At 36.5% G+C, this 16,995-nt stretch overlaps 1 protein-coding gene and 1 long non-coding RNA gene across 9 annotated transcripts; both read right to left on the minus strand.

Moving 5' to 3' along the window:
* Nucleotides 1-745: 745 nt before the first annotated feature.
* LOC126617652 (uncharacterized) lies at nt 746-9,423 on the minus strand. Of its 8 annotated transcripts, none has more exons than XR_007621456.1 (4): nt 9,274-9,423; nt 2,556-2,677; nt 1,735-1,793; nt 746-863 (listed from the first exon to the last, which is right to left on the minus strand). It is a non-coding gene; the product is annotated as an uncharacterized LOC126617652 (long non-coding RNA). The 8 variants fall into 8 exon arrangements; XR_007621458.1 differs by lacking the exon at nt 2,556-2,677 and adding an exon at nt 9,069-9,190; XR_007621455.1 differs by lacking the exons at nt 1,735-1,793; nt 2,556-2,677 and adding exons at nt 8,248-8,306; nt 9,069-9,190.
* Nucleotides 9,424-14,477: 5,054 nt separating this feature from the next.
* Nucleotides 14,478-16,263, minus strand: LOC126620083 (phosphoenolpyruvate carboxylase kinase 1-like). Its single transcript, XM_050288558.1, has 2 exons — nt 15,388-16,263; nt 14,478-15,178 (listed from the first exon to the last, which is right to left on the minus strand). The coding sequence occupies exons 1-2, from the start codon at nt 16,163-16,165 to the stop codon at nt 15,126-15,128; spliced, it is 831 nt and encodes a 276-aa protein (XP_050144515.1). The 5' UTR covers nt 16,166-16,263; the 3' UTR covers nt 14,478-15,125.
* Between the last annotated feature and the right edge of the window lie 732 nt (nt 16,264-16,995).

The following is a 16,995-nucleotide window of genomic DNA, read 5'->3' on the forward strand; positions in this document are numbered from 1 at the left end:
AATTTGACAAAGAGGTTCTCTTAATAATAGTATAGATAATCTTTTGGAGAAATTAGATTTACATTCTTCCTTTTACTACTCCATTGATTAAAATCCTATTCCTTTTCAATTTTTGATCAAGGTCATTGGGTATTAATAATATCATTAATTATTTCAATAATAAAATATTTTTTATTTCTAAATATATTCATTTAATATTAAAAATGTTACAATTAGTATATTTATATTTATGACTAAATTTTTTATCATATATTTTTAGTTTTAGTTTGTAGCCATTTTTAATTTGATTTTTTTTTTAAGTTGTACCAATTTTCTTTTCAATTTTAATTTGTACCCATATATTAATTTCTTTTTGTGCCCATATTTCTTAAAGTTTGTTTGTATTTGTACCCTTATATTTTTTTTATTTGTACTTTTTATTTTGCTAAATGTACCCATGCTAATTATATGTACCCATTTATGTAAAACTTTTTAATCTTAAAATGTACTCATTCTTAAATATACCAATTTGTTATATGTAAAATGTACCCTTTTTTTTTATACATAATCTATTCAATTTTTTTCTAATCCATTTTTGAAATTATATGGGTACATTCTTTTTTCTTTGATTTTAAAATGTATCTATGTCAAGTTTAATCAAAGAAATTTACTAATGTTATTAAGCCTAATATATATGACACACCCCGTCCCGAAGGAGGGCATGCTGGCCGTCACGTGAGAGTGACGTAACCATTTGCACAGTACGGAAGCTTTAATTATACAATTTATAAGTTGATACACCCGAAGGTGAGTCCTAATTTTGTCCAATCTGTCAGAACACCGTCGAATTCCTCGTAGTCACCACACCTTTGTGATTCCTGAACCTGGAGGGGCGCAAAACCAAAATTGAGTGGGTCAGTAAAACAATTCTTTTCCAAATCCAAACATTTCTCAAAACGTTGTAACCCCTCTCCGTAAAACCTGTATACTTTCCCAGAAATGTAAAATATAAATATACATATATATTCTCAATACTTACTTTTCATTAACTCAACATTTTCATATCAGTTATGCCATGCCATGTTTAAATTGATCAGTTAAGTATGAATGCATCAACAATAATCATATCAGGTGCAAGAAAGATATCAACCGGAGGCCCTTTAATAGCCATGTACGGTTGAATCTAGAGCTCAAAATCTATCACTATCACTCTGCCGGAGTCACCTCTGTGACCTGTACGGCCTTCTGCACATAGGTTACGCTCTAGTGCTTCTCTCATTAATCATCTGTGCACATAATCTAAGGTCACCCACCAGTCGAAATCTCACTAACACTCTTCGACTGGCCCGTCGCACCCACTCCGCGTGGACTGTGCGACCAGCATCTACTTGGATCCAAGGCGAGCGTGCGATGCGGTGAATACTATAAGCACTAAACCATGGTGCAGGATTTGAGCTCAATATACATTAACATCATCATATCAGTATTTAAATACTCACCTGTGCGTCCGCCGCACCATTCATTCATATGCATCATATCTCAATTTCATACTTTTCATATCATTTCATGCATGGCAATTCGATTCACATTTCTATATACTTTTCATATACTTTTATGCATGGCAATTCGATTCACATTTCAATATACTTTTCATATAATTTTATACATTGCATTTAAAGCATACTTTCATTCAATTTCAATTTCTGGGAAAACGTCAAGTATATATATATACGGAAAACAAAACTGCCCACTCACCTGAAGTTCGCCCTACAACTCCCTAGCACAATACGCCAAGGCGTCATGACGATCGGCGCCTAAAACAATAATCAATTCCAACCTCAGAATTCATATCGATAGAATATATAACTTATATAAAATACGTCACTACGTAGTTCAATCCGGAAGATCCACCACTCAGATTTTAAATCCATAACTTCCAGAGGTCCACAATATATCTCTAGGATAACATCCTAAAATTTCATTACCATCCAACGGTCGGATCTCCGTCAATTTCCAAAACTAAGTGACGGTTAACATTTTATTTTATGAACTTACAACTCCAATTCCGGAAGATCCGTAACTCGGATTCCCAATCCGTAAGTTCCAATAATCCTCAAACATTACGTATTGCAACGTATTAAAGTTTGGTAACGATCCAACGGTCGGATCATCAATTCACATTTTCACCTAATGCGAAAACTATAAAACGTTATTCGAACACCTAACCAACAATCCTTAATAACTTTCTCATACGGTGCTCAATTTGGGTATATGAATATACCACAGTGATCTACTCGATGTCACGGACGTCGACATATTTTTAAAATAATGTTTTACTGTAGCACGCGCCCCCACGCGCCAAGGAAGGCACGGACCTACGCGCCCCCACGCGCACCTTCTTCTTCCTTGGGTCGCCGGACTGGTTTTTCCGGCGGCCGGAAAACTGGGGAATTTTCAAATGCTTCGTTCTCCTTCGTTTCTCAACCATTTTCTTCGTATAATATATCAATTTAAAGCCCTCAACATGTAGAATCACAATATACTACTTTTAAGCTTCAAAAATAACTAAATCTCACCGGAAAAATCCAAGCAAAACCGGCCAAACTTAACCCTCGTGATCCCGACGTCCAAATCCTTCCAACGAAGCACTCCGAGCTTCCTTGGGACCTCACTAAGCTCACTATGAGCTTGGATTGTCCTAAAAATCAACCAATTCAAAGCTCATGAACAGTACACATTCACGGCAACTTTAGAAACTAGGGTTTTCGAAGTGAAACTTACCTTAAACTGGTACCTACGTGATCGTGGAGTCCTCAGGAGTGCAATGGTGGTTTTAAATCCGGCGTTGGTAATAGTTTTAGGTGGTTTTGATGGTTGCCCGTGTGTTCGAGAGGGTGAGAGAGAGAGAGTGAGGTCTGAGGAAGAGAAAGAGAGTATGAAGGACAGTATACGGGAAATGGGGAGGGAAATAAGGAATGGGGATTCCACGTGGTCCTTTTCCAATCCCCAACTCTAAACCACAAAATTTTTAACCTAAAAATCTAAGTTCCATCCTTGTTAAATTCCATTTTAATTTCAAAACTTAGGAACCTAGATAATTATCAACTTGAGCTTCACATACTTAGTATTTCTTAAGGGCAATTTTGTCCATTCACAGCCACGAATGTAATATTTTGGAACGGGCTGTGACAATCTCCCCTCCTTATAGAATTTCGTCCCCGAAATTCCAGCAACCAACTAAATCAACCATACTCCAACAATAGCTTCGGGTAAATCTCTCTCATCCGATTCTCTTTCTCCCACATAATTTTCTACTGAATGATTTCCTTCACAAAGCTTTTACCACTTACTCTGTCTTAATTCTCAGGACCTTCTTTTTTCCAATCCAAAGTCGTCCTTGGTTCCTTATCAAGTCGAATCCAATTTAATTCTCAATAGTTGCACTAGAATCTCATGTGACGACTCTGCCACCTAGCGACAACGCATCGAACACAAAATACATTAAGTACCGTTGCCCTGTCTGGGAAAAAGTTATTACTCAGCACTGGAGTAATTGTACTAACTTGGTACATTGACCAACTATCACTTCAAATTCGATCATAACCATCTTGTGTACAAGGAAGCTTGTACACATAATCCAAAGTAATATCTTTCCATTTCCACTGCGAAACAGAAAATAATTATCTCAATCCAAAGGTTTATCTCTTTCTGCCTCAATCTGCTGACCAAATAAAACTGTCGAATGGTATGATAAATCTTATTACTTTTGGAATATTGCAGAAGTTGAACAGTGAACTTCGTCCAATATTTGCTTGCTTCAAATCCTCAGCATTAGGCACGTACTTTTTGTTTTCTTGTATCCACATACCATTTGATTCACGAATCATGTACTCATTCTTTTTCCCTTCTTTCTCTGCCTTGGTTAATTCTTAAATTTCCTCGTCAAACATTTAAGTTTCGAGTACGACCTTACCAAAAGGCCTAACTTGAAACTTAGCAAGTATAACTTCTTCTCGATCTTTCATTCTTAACTTTACTTTAGTTGGTTTCCAATCCACAAGATGATAATCTTGGCAAGCGTACCAAGCATTAATTCTTACTGGAGTCTTCTCATCAAGTGCTTCAGCTACAACAATTCACGATCACCCTGATCGTACAATCATAATCACTAAGTAATTCAATCCACCTTTGTTGCCTCATATCAAAATCCTTCCGAGTAAACAAATATTGGAGACTCTTTTGATTTGTAAAATCTTGCATTCTTATCAACATATAATGTCTCCATAACTTCACAGCAAGGATGATAATCGTGACTTCCAAATCACCAGTAGGGTAATTCATCTCATGAGGTTCCATTTGTCGTGAAACATATACAATCACCCTAACATTTGCATCAACATGCCTCCAATACCATTCAAGAAACATCACTAAAAATTTATGATTACCACTATCTTCTAGGATTACTAAAATACGTGTATGAGTGAGGAAATACTTTAGTTGTTAAATCCCTTACTCACAATTTCCTTCCCACTCATACATAACTCTTTTTCTCAACAGTCTCGTCAATGACAAAGCAATGACTGAAAAATCTTTCACAACCATCCAAGATAGCCTGGTAAGTTAAGAAATTCCAAATCTCAATTACGACTCGTGGTTGTTCCAAATTCTCAATTTCTGCTATCTTTTAAGGATTCACTTGAATACCTTAAGAATATATAACAATTCTCAGAATGCCACTTGATTCATTTAACTTTAGCCTTTGCTAAACTTAGCATACAACCAACGTTCTCTCAATCTTTGCTTCATCGACTTAATACATTTACATGCTCTGCTCTGGCTCAGAATATGCCAGAATATCTTCAATGAAAATGATATCAATTTATCAAGGCATTATTGGAATACTTCATCCATCAACTCATAAAACAGCATGAGTATCCATATAGCATCACCAAACTTCATAAAGACTATAACAAGTCCAGAAAACCATCTTATGATCAACGTCACTTATAATATTCAATTGGTAATAACCAGATCTCAATTCCATCTTTGAATCTTCGCAATTACTTCTGAGCTGGTTAAATAAACATCAGTACATCACCATGGATAACGGTTCTCAATCGTTACCCGATTCCATTATCTATAATCAATGAATAGTCTTTAAAGTCCATTTTCTTTCTCATCAACGAACTGGGGCTCCCCCAAAGCGTTGTACTAGGTTGAATGAAACTTTTATCAACCAATTCTTTCAACTGAATTTCCAATTCCCTTAACTCATCCTGAACCAATCTCCAATATAAATTTATACCTGGCAACAATTCAATAGTGAACCTCATATCTCTGCCTGAAGGCAATCCAGGTATACTTTCAAGGAAGACATCAAGAAAAGTCTAACCCCTTTTTCATTTTTTCACATTTCTCCGAGCAACATCCTTTAGTACCACATGAACTAAGTATTTTTGGGCAGCCTTTCAAAACAATCTCTTTGCTTTCACAGCATAAATAATGGCTGAACTCACTTCACTTTGCATACTTACAAAAGTAATCTCTGGTCATCCAGATCGATGGAAAGTACTGGTTTCCCGTAACATTCCATCTAGTCACAATTATAACCAACCAATCTAATGGAACAGAATTAACTGATACAATACATACTCTATTACTACTAAGCATTCTGAATAAGTACAACACTAACATAAAATAACCTACCGGTTTGCTTGCTTAACGAATCCACGAGTGAGTTATTAATATTACGGTCTGCAGCCCGCAATACTGATAAATCATCGTTGTCTCGATAAGTAGGCAACCACTCTCAAAGATATAACATTACTATTTTGTCACTCAATGCAAAATACATACACTCATCTCAACTACATTTATTTACTACTCTCTAGGTAATAACATACATAATAAGAAATATATCAGCCGAAGTCAACTAGAATGACCAATACGGCTGATTCAACTCTTATCTCAATAATACGTCGGCCGGATCCACTCCGCGTGGTCGGTACGGCCGAGCCTATAACTCACCAATTTCTCATGCGTCAGCTAGATCCACCTCTCATGGTCTGTACGGCTGAACATATAACTCATCAAATCTCTCTGTACTCACGGTCAATCCGACCAAACTACTAAATCCATAACTCTTCTGAATCAACACTATGATATCATGGAAAATTGTTGAGTACAACTGATTCTAGGGACGATTCACAATTCTGTGTCCCCTCTGTTCACATAAACACATTCATTAATTTCACATTTCCCAAAGTGTTAATTTTGTACCTGCTGCACAAAGTACATTTCCTTTACTCGAGACACCTTGTCTCAAATATCTGGGATTACCAGTATATCCATCACTTTTACTCTGACCAGCGACATTAAAACCTCAGCTGGAAGAATTAACTCTAGCTTCACTTCTTTCGAAGCTCTGAATCTTTCTATATCCTTGATAAGACGAATCATTAACTTTATCGTCTTCTTTTAATTCCCATTCATTTCTTATTCTTCTTTATTCTCGTTGATCATGTTCTCAGAGTCCTCAAGACTCAACAGCATCTCGTATATTCCTGGTAAGAAGTACAATGGATAGTGGTCACCCAAAATACCACTTCCCTTTTTGCCACCCAGCTTAAAACAACATAACACCTCCACCAATAACAACCATATCTGGATGGAACGAGGCAAGTCTGAAAACTTTCTATAATATCCCTCGATCATCACCTTCCTTGTCTCATATTTGTAAACTCTTGTTTACTACCATCGATAAATGCCGGAGGGATAAACTTTTCCTTAAACAAGTCCTTAAACAATTTTAAATCGGCTGTTCCTCCGGTGACAACACATCATACTCCTGTTTCCACCAGGATACAAATTCATACCCAAAACCAGGTAGTCGTCTCGACCCCCTATCAGAAGGAAATTTCCTTTGACTTGCATAATCCGAAACATCTTTTCCAAATGGTTAAACCGTTACTTCGCTCTCTCAGGTTCATCATTTCATAAGGTGATTCAAGTTCAACTCATTACCCATCTTAAAATGTCCCTTTAGACAATAGACTGAATCACCATAGTAATAGTTTCCCCCTAAACCGCTAAATCAGGGAGACTAAGTTCCTCTAACTACGTGGCTTGCTACGAGGCGGTGTAGTTCTGACAGAATTCACTAGAACTTCTCAAGATGTCCAAGATTGCAACCATGCTCTGATACCAACTGACACACCCCGTCCCGAAGGAGGGCATGCTGGCCGTCACGTGAGAGTGACGTAACCATTTGCACAGTACGGAAGCTTTAATTATACAATTTATAAGTTGATACACCCGAAGGTGAGTCCTAATTTTGTCCAATCTGTCAGAACACCGTCGAATTCCTCGTAGTCACCACACCTTTGTGATTCCTGAACCTGGAGGGGCGCAAAACCAAAATTGAGTGGGTCAGTAAAACAATTCTTTTCCAAATCCAAACATTTCTCAAAACGTTGTAACCCCTCTCCGTAAAACCTGTATACTTTCCCAGAAATGTAAAATATAAATATACATATATATTCTCAATACTTACTTTTCATTAACTCAACATTTTCATATCAGTTATGCCATGCCATGTTTAAATTGATCAGTTAAGTATGAATGCATCAACAATAATCATATCAGGTGCAAGAAAGATATCAACCGGAGGCCCTTTAATAGCCATGTACGGTTGAATCTAGAGCTCAAAATCTATCACTATCACTCTGCCGGAGTCACCTCTGTGACCTGTACGGCCTTCTGCACATAGGTTACGCTCTAGTGCTTCTCTCATTAATCATCTGTGCACATAATCTAAGGTCACCCACCAGTCGAAATCTCACTAACACTCTTCGACTGGCCCGTCGCACCCACTCCGCGTGGACTGTGCGACCAGCATCTACTTGGATCCAAGGCGAGCGTGCGATGCGGTGAATACTATAAGCACTAAACCATGGTGCAGGATTTGAGCTCAATATACATTAACATCATCATATCAGTATTTAAATACTCACCTGTGCGTCCGCCGCACCATTCATTCATATGCATCATATCTCAATTTCATACTTTTCATATCATTTCATGCATGGCAATTCGATTCACATTTCTATATACTTTTCATATACTTTTATGCATGGCAATTCGATTCACATTTCAATATACTTTTCATATAATTTTATACATTGCATTTAAAGCATACTTTCATTCAATTTCAATTTCTGGGAAAACGTCAAGTATATATATATACGGAAAACAAAACTGCCCACTCACCTGAAGTTCGCCCTACAACTCCCTAGCACAATACGCCAAGGCGTCATGACGATCGGCGCCTAAAACAATAATCAATTCCAACCTCAGAATTCATATCGATAGAATATATAACTTATATAAAATACGTCACTACGTAGTTCAATCCGGAAGATCCACCACTCAGATTTTAAATCCATAACTTCCAGAGGTCCACAATATATCTCTAGGATAACATCCTAAAATTTCATTACCATCCAACGGTCGGATCTCCGTCAATTTCCAAAACTAAGTGACGGTTAACATTTTATTTTATGAACTTACAACTCCAATTCCGGAAGATCCGTAACTCGGATTCCCAATCCGTAAGTTCCAATAATCCTCAAACATTACGTATTGCAACGTATTAAAGTTTGGTAACGATCCAACGGTCGGATCATCAATTCACATTTTCACCTAATGCGAAAACTATAAAACGTTATTCGAACACCTAACCAACAATCCTTAATAACTTTCTCATACGGTGCTCAATTTGGGTATATGAATATACCACAGTGATCTACTCGATGTCACGGACGTCGACATATTTTTAAAATAATGTTTTACTGTAGCACGCGCCCCCACGCGCCAAGGAAGGCACGGACCTACGCGCCCCCACGCGCACCTTCTTCTTCCTTGGGTCGCCGGACTGGTTTTTCCGGCGGCCGGAAAACTGGGGAATTTTCAAATGCTTCGTTCTCCTTCGTTTCTCAACCATTTTCTTCGTATAATATATCAATTTAAAGCCCTCAACATGTAGAATCACAATATACTACTTTTAAGCTTCAAAAATAACTAAATCTCACCGGAAAAATCCAAGCAAAACCGGCCAAACTTAACCCTCGTGATCCCGACGTCCAAATCCTTCCAACGAAGCACTCCGAGCTTCCTTGGGACCTCACTAAGCTCACTATGAGCTTGGATTGTCCTAAAAATCAACCAATTCAAAGCTCATGAACAGTACACATTCACGGCAACTTTAGAAACTAGGGTTTTCGAAGTGAAACTTACCTTAAACTGGTACCTACGTGATCGTGGAGTCCTCAGGAGTGCAATGGTGGTTTTAAATCCGGCGTTGGTAATAGTTTTAGGTGGTTTTGATGGTTGCCCGTGTGTTCGAGAGGGTGAGAGAGAGAGAGTGAGGTCTGAGGAAGAGAAAGAGAGTATGAAGGACAGTATACGGGAAATGGGGAGGGAAATAAGGAATGGGGATTCCACGTGGTCCTTTTCCAATCCCCAACTCTAAACCACAAAATTTTTAACCTAAAAATCTAAGTTCCATCCTTGTTAAATTCCATTTTAATTTCAAAACTTAGGAACCTAGATAATTATCAACTTGAGCTTCACATACTTAGTATTTCTTAAGGGCAATTTTGTCCATTCACAACCACGAATGTAATATTTTGGAACGGGCTGTGACATATATATATATATTTTTTTTTTTGTGATTTTGAAGAATGTACCCATGTTTTGATACAATATTTTTTTGGTTAATTTTGAAGAATGTACCCATGTTTATGTTTATATATATACACACACACACAATAGTATATTTATATTTTAATATTTCTAATCCCACAAATTATGGTTTTTTTTATTTAAAATCTCATTTATATAAACAACTAAAATTTCTAATTTTTAATTTAAAAAAATATATTAACGTATATAGAAATAAATTATTACATTAATTTCAGTGACCTCGATCAAAAATTAAAAACCAACAAGGTTTCAATCAAAGAATATTCATAACTAAGGACCGCATTCAAAGTCTCCCTAATCGTTTTAACATGTATGCACCTTAATTATCCATCCACATCTCGTTTCTTTCTTCTTCTTTTTTCTTCCCAAAACGCATTCATTTATCGGCGCACATGCAAAAGATGTTAACCGATTTTTCTTGAATAATTTATGGTGTCTTGGAACAAGCCAATACGACGTTACTATTCCACGTAAACTATAAAACATAAGAATATGCTATTCCACGTAAACTATAAAACATAAGAATATGTTCTGCTTGCGCTTTTGAGTTCGTAAAATCTTCGTTGTAATTTCAAATTATGTTTGTTTGCTCTCATGAGTTTGTAACAACGATACTACTTAAATATGGCAAGACGTGAGATAAAATATGAAAAGAGCTCAAATGTCCACATTCTAAGAGAATTTTCATAATTTCACAACCACGAGAAAATAAAAGACAACATAACTAGGTACTAATTATAACATGTGATCCATCTATAACACGTAAAATGATATATTACGCATTTTGTGTTTCCGATACTAATAAGAGATTATCTCGGAAGCCTCTTTCGAACAAAATTGATCGCGCTAATGATGGAGACAAAACTTATTCTCTACGTGAAAGTTACGCAAGAGTAATTTTTAAGCAAATTTGGCAAAGGTTCTGAGCCAAATTCTAGTACTTTGACTATAAATTCAAGATAAAAAATCAAGATAAATTAACGTTATTAGTTTGTCCGTAACTTAACTTATTTATAATATTAGTACGAAAATTAATGTTAAACTGTAAAGTAATGGAGAGTCCATGAAAAATTCCTGACAATTTCTCTTAAAAACAAAATAAAAAATTTTGATTTAGAGAAATTATAAAAACAAAAATGACACGTTAACAATCGTGACAAACATTGTTGGTGGCCCCGCGCAACAAGAACCAATACATACGTAAGGGATGACCTAGTTTGTGTTTTCTTTCCACGAATAAATGGAACTGGGTGGCCAACGTTTCTTGTTTTCCCACCGGAGTTAGAGCATCTCTCATCTTTATTTTCCCTTCTCTTTCTTTCTTTCTTTCATATTTGTACGGTCACAATTAAGTCACGTCAATATTTTATGTTAACTTCGTTATAGTGATAGAAAGATAAAATAGAAAATGTAAGAGGAGAGGAAGGAGAAGGGGAATTGAATGAGAGAGAATCCTACTCCTTTACTTAGGAGATAAGCTATTGTGTCATTCCTTAGGTGTGTTGGTTTATGATTGTAAGTGATGAGCGGTATAGTTATGCTTATGCACAAAATGTTACAATCACGAAGTGAGTATTTCAGTCACGTGATAAGCGTTAATAAAATTGTTCTATTCCACTATATACTCATATGAAATTGAAACCGTTGTATTTGAGATCCACCTGAATCTTGTGTCAATGAGTAGGATGCCCAATTTCGTAGCGGAGTAGGATTTTCTTTTCTCTAAATCCCCTTTCTTCCCTCCTCTCTTACTTTCTTTTTTGTCTCTCTTTCTCTATAAAGAAGTTTTTTTTTTTTGAACAAACGATCTTATCTACACAAAGGGGGTGGAGGACTGAGCAAACACTCTCTTCTCTAAATCCCCTATCTTCCCCTCATAGCAATAATGTGGTTCAAATTCGCCTTTAGCGAGAATTGAATCTAAGATCTTTTACTTACAAGTGAAGAAGAATACTATTAAACTGTAGTAAGCAATCTCTATAAATAAGTTAGCACAAGGTGTAGCATGGTTTAATCAGAAGCGTTAATAGGAAGGAACTAGAGAGAAGGAAAATGGAACAAAAGAGATAGGTACTTAATTCCATTTTCCACCTAAGGTCACAGCAGATTTCTGTTTTTGTAGCACTTAGCATGACTTCTCAAATAAAATCCGTTCACGGTTTTACAAATCACGATTTTACTTAACCTTTTATAGTATGCACTAGAATATAGTATATACAAGTTACAACCAATGGCTTATTGATCGTTAATTTGTTAACCACATATTCAATCCGCCACAACCCTAAGGTTTGTTTGAAAATGCCTTTAAAATAACTGAAAAAGTTTTTGGGTTTCAAACCTGCAAGAAGTATTAGTTTTGTACTTCTTATAGGAAACGTACTTTTTTATGATTCATTTATATTTTTACTAACGATTAATTTTTAAAGCACTCTTCTCAAAAATGTTTTATACACTAATTTGTAGTATAATTTTTGTTTTTCTGGTTACTTGGCTTGAAATAAAGATGGAAAAAGAGAAGAAAAAGAAAAAAAAAGTTGGTAAGAAGCAATTACGGAAGCACACTAAAGAAAAAATGGAGATATCCTAGTGAACTTATCATATCACACACAGACACACCGTAGTTTATGGTGTGCCTCCAAAGTCCAACCGCATGGGGAGCACTGCCGTTGACTGCGCGCTATGACCGGATTGTCTTCCTCGTGATTCCAACTTGTTTGTTTAATTAATTAACTAATTAATATTTAAACAATTAATTAAGTAATTAAAAATTGTTGTGGCCCTAGTTTCAACACCATTGTGGTTTTGCCACCCCATCCAAGGTTCTTCTACAGTGACACTTGTCAGGATTTGGATTAATTAACCATTTAACCCTTGCCCTCTAATATTTATTGAAAGGGAAAATTATAATACTCTCTCAAAATTATAATTTTTTATTAATTCTCCGTTGATTTATATTTTTAACACCGTTTTCGTATCAATATTATAAAATATAAAATCAAAAATACGAGATTGCAGAGAAACTCGCTATTGTACCAGTGGCTAGGCAAACTAAACATGCTAGCCACGTTTCTTTCTACTCTCTATTCTATTGAGAACATAGCCCTTGTCAACTTTTTTTTCCCATTTTTTTCAATTTTTCCTTTACTTTTGAATACACAATATTGACATGAGGAGGGAAAAATAATAATTTTGTACCTTTTGACAATAGTAATTTTGTACCTTTTGACAAAATGACAATCATATCCCTATTTTTCCTATTTTACCCTCATTTTTATATACAATATTTACATAAAGAAAACAAAAAATAGTAATTAAGTAATATTAAGATTTAAATACGCACTTATTAAGAAAAATTATCCCATTATCATTTTTTCATACTTTTTTTTAAATTTTAAAAATTAATCACACTTCTTAATAAAAAAATAAAAAATAAAATGTAATTATTCATACACACAGAATGTATGCTCATCGGCTGGTAGCAATTTAATCGGCAAATTCACGTGACTAGCGTGTCCGGCCAGACTCGCTACTGTAAATTATATTTTGTTTATAAAAAATTATGGTTCTGACCATTAAATAAATATTAAATTATATTTTGGTCCTCCTTCAGATATAAACTAAAGGATGCTTAAATAATGGGTTCAATATATGTTGGACAGCTCACTTGTGCTGGTTCCTTCTGGTAAGGACACTTGGACCCCTGCATCGTATTCATCACTTTTTACTAGATTCCTTAACGGCATTCATGAAATTTTCAGCCTTGACCCGCGACAACGTTGATGAAACAGTGTAATTGTGTCGTGAAAGTTTCTTTTTCGACTTAGGATCATTTTTGCTTATCATTATTTAACGTGATGTATGTTCATCATCTTATTAATTATCGTTAGATGAGTTTGAATTTCGAGATTCATGTAGTGGATAAGCACAAATTTCAAAATTTAAACTCATCTAACAGTAATAAATAAAATAATGATCATACAATACACTAAATGATGGTTAGTAAAAATGCACTCTTTCGAGTTTGCCTTTTTGATAAGAATGTAGCGTATTCGTTTCATGAAAGTTTCTTTCTCGATCTGCACCTTTTGATAAGAGAGTGGTCGCGTGAAGATGTATGACCGGTCATGTAAGTTTTTTCTCGGTCTGCATGTTTGATAAGGGAGCAGTTGCGTATAATTTTGTCAACAAGCAGAAATCAAACTTCGGTGCAAATAAACGTATGTTAACACGACTAAGAAAATATAAGCGTAAAGAACAAGTACAAAAGAGTGGGCACAGTATTCTGGCCAAATCGATTGCCTGGCATGCGTGTGAAATATAATTAAAAAGTTGAAATGTCAGTTGATTCTGGTCCCTGGTGGGTATATTTTAATCTTTTGTGGCATAATTTGCATATGAACTTCCAGCTGTGTACCATTTCTGAAATTTCGTCGAATTCTATTTTTGAAGATCTCATAATTTTGTGAATTGTGTTCGTTCATCGTACATTATGCAATAAAATATCAGTTTAAATATTTTTATTTAAAAATAAACATAAACAGTACTTAACAAAAACTGACTGCACAATTCAATATTCTCACAACGTGGTGGAGGAGCTCACTTTTCAACTTTTCATGTGATTTAATGGGAGCGTTGAGTATAAATTTGATTCAACGCAAGCATATGCTGTAATATGCCTGCAGAAAATATGGAACATTTTGATCCAAAGGCAACACATAACAAAAAATGCACATAGATATTTAAGGGCATATATATTATAAGAGAAAATTCTTACATCAGGACGGCTGTATACGGCAACACACTTACAGACACAACGCACACGAACTTATTCCACCACCGGGAAAAAGTACTCAGATTCCGAGTTGAACACTCACATATCGCAGATTCGTACACAAAGGATATGGGACTGGCTTGCTTTCTCACTTCCGAATCTCTCTCCTAAAACAAACAAGAGAAGGCGGGGAAAGACAAAGGATCCCCATAAACCCCATTTCTATCTACATTCTCAAGATTCTCTTTCCGTATTTTTTTTTTCTTCCTTTTTTTCCCTCATAAAAAAAAAAACAAACAAAAAAAGGGCTGCAGGGCTTCATGTGCAGGCTTTTTCTCACTTCGGTAAACTCGTTACATAAAAGACTAATTGATCATCTCATCTTGTGCGCAACGGTGAACTCGTTTCATGCAAGTCTTTCTGCTTCGGCGTCTGCTTCCTAGCTAATAGCTCTGGAGAGAAATAGGGGTTTTTCGGATCCATTGATGGCAGGATTTCTGTTTTTTAGAGAGGAAAGTGGGACTGCTTCATATTCACATAGATTGGATGACTGGGGTTTGGGGATTTATGTACTTGGATTTGGTTGATTGATCTGAATCAGCTGACCCAAAAGTCAGATTTGGTCAATTGGATTTGCTTCTCCACCACTTAAGATCCATGGGTGCCCTGAAAAATTTCACAAAAGAAATCGACTTTGTTAGTAATCAGACACTAGATGAAAAACTTGACACAAAACCGAGTTCAATGACGTTCTAGAATTCAAAAAGCCGATACATTTTAGTGGGGAAAGACTTGGTTGTTGATGTAGTAGAAATCAAACACTAAAACAAAATTAACTTCGTAAACCAAAAATCAACTTTTGTTAGTGATCTTACTAAGTGCCTGGTCAGCAGAGAGTCTTCTGGAAGCGTCTCTGCAGATCATCTTCCTCAACAGATCCTTCGCCCCAGCCGACACAGATCGGAAAGCCTTCGGCGGAAATCTCAAATTCCCTCTCAAAACCGCCTCGAAGATCTCCGTCGCCGACTCTCCGTAAAACGGAGGAATCCCGCCGAGCATTATGTACATCATCACGCCGGCGCTCCAGACGTCGATCTTTTCATTATACTCCCTGCCCATCAGCACCTCCGGCGCGACGTAGTACGGCGTCCCGACAACGCCCTCCATGGCGCTGCCGTCGCGGGTCCACTCCGCCGACCCGAAATCCGCGAGCTTCAAATTGTTTCTCGAGTCGAACAAAACATTCTCCGGCTTCAAATCCCTATGAACCACCCCGAGGCGGTGGCAATGCGAGACGGCCTCGAGCAGCTGCTTCATGATCGCGGCGGCCTCGGGCTCCGAGAGCGTGCGCTGCACGATGCGGTCGTAGAGCGTGGCGGGCTCGCAGAGCTCGAGCACCATGGCAAGCGAGTCCTCTGTTTCGAAGACGTCAAAGAGCTTGAGAATGTTGGGATGCGGGGACAAAAGGGTCATTATCTTGGGCTCGTTCTCGAGGCAGGCACGGTCGGTTTCGTCGGTAAGGGCCGATTTGTCGATGATCTTGCAGGCGACGAACTCGGCCGAGTCGGGCGAGAAGGCTCGGACGATGATGCCGAACCGGCCGCGGCCGATTTCTTCGAAGAGTTGGTAGGAGTTCTTCAATGTGTCATACATTTGGGGGGTTTTTTCGGTTAAGGCCGTGTTTGGTTGGGTGTTGTTGGGATTTTTGGGTTTTTTTTTTTTTGTTGCAGGTTCTTTGGGGTTCTGAAGAATTGTGTTTTGGAATTTATAGAAGGAAGACGAAGTGGAATACTCCGAAGGATATTCGGTTTGGTGGGTAAAAGCGTAAATTTATTGAATTTACAGTGGAAAGCGGAAGGCTTCGATGTACGGAGTGGTTTGTTTGAAATGACGGAACTGCCCTGGTTGTTAGTGGTTGAGTGGAGTGCTGGGTTTTGTGAGTGTGCTGAGGAGGTAAAACCTAAATTGGGAAAATTGGTTATGGCTTTGGTTCTAGAAGGACCTTCAAGAAACAGTACGAATCTAAACTGTATATTAAAAGTTGGTTTGGGGTTGGTAAAATAAAAAAAATGCTTTTAAAAAAAAAAATTTAACGAAAAACTTACAGTACTGTTTATTTTAACGAAAAATCATATTTTTACATTAAAAAGTTAATATTAGTACTATTCAGTTTACCTTTTATTTTGTGCTTATCCTTAAAACTCAAAGTTTTCAAGCTATTTTTCATTAGTTTTCATTTTAAAAAATTGTTGATAGTAGAAAAATAAAAGCTTGGTAGACCATATTTCTAAAAAAAATAATGCTAGAAAAACTAAATTTGATGTGTCACTAAAGAATAAGTATGTTTATCAACACTTAAATAATAAACCAATTATCAACTTTTGTGTCATTTAGTTTCTAAAATTTTATCTACGAATTTAATCTACCTAACATTACCCTTCTAAAAAATATATATTCTTTTTTTTTTTCAAAGCATAATGAAC

Source organism: Malus sylvestris, chromosome 4, assembly GCF_916048215.2.
Source record: "Malus sylvestris chromosome 4, drMalSylv7.2, whole genome shotgun sequence".
In the NCBI taxonomy this organism is placed as follows: domain Eukaryota; kingdom Viridiplantae; phylum Streptophyta; class Magnoliopsida; order Rosales; family Rosaceae; genus Malus; species Malus sylvestris.

Bases quoted from the DNA above. Each gene is read 5' to 3' on its own strand.
- LOC126620083 (XM_050288558.1), bottom strand. From the start codon at position 16,165: ATGTATGACACATTGAAGAACTCCTACCAACTCTTCGAAGAAATCGGC. The intron at 15,179-15,387 runs GTAAGATCACTA...GAAATTTTTCAG, and splicing joins CTCTGCTGACCAGGCACTTA to GGCACCCATGGATCTTAAGT.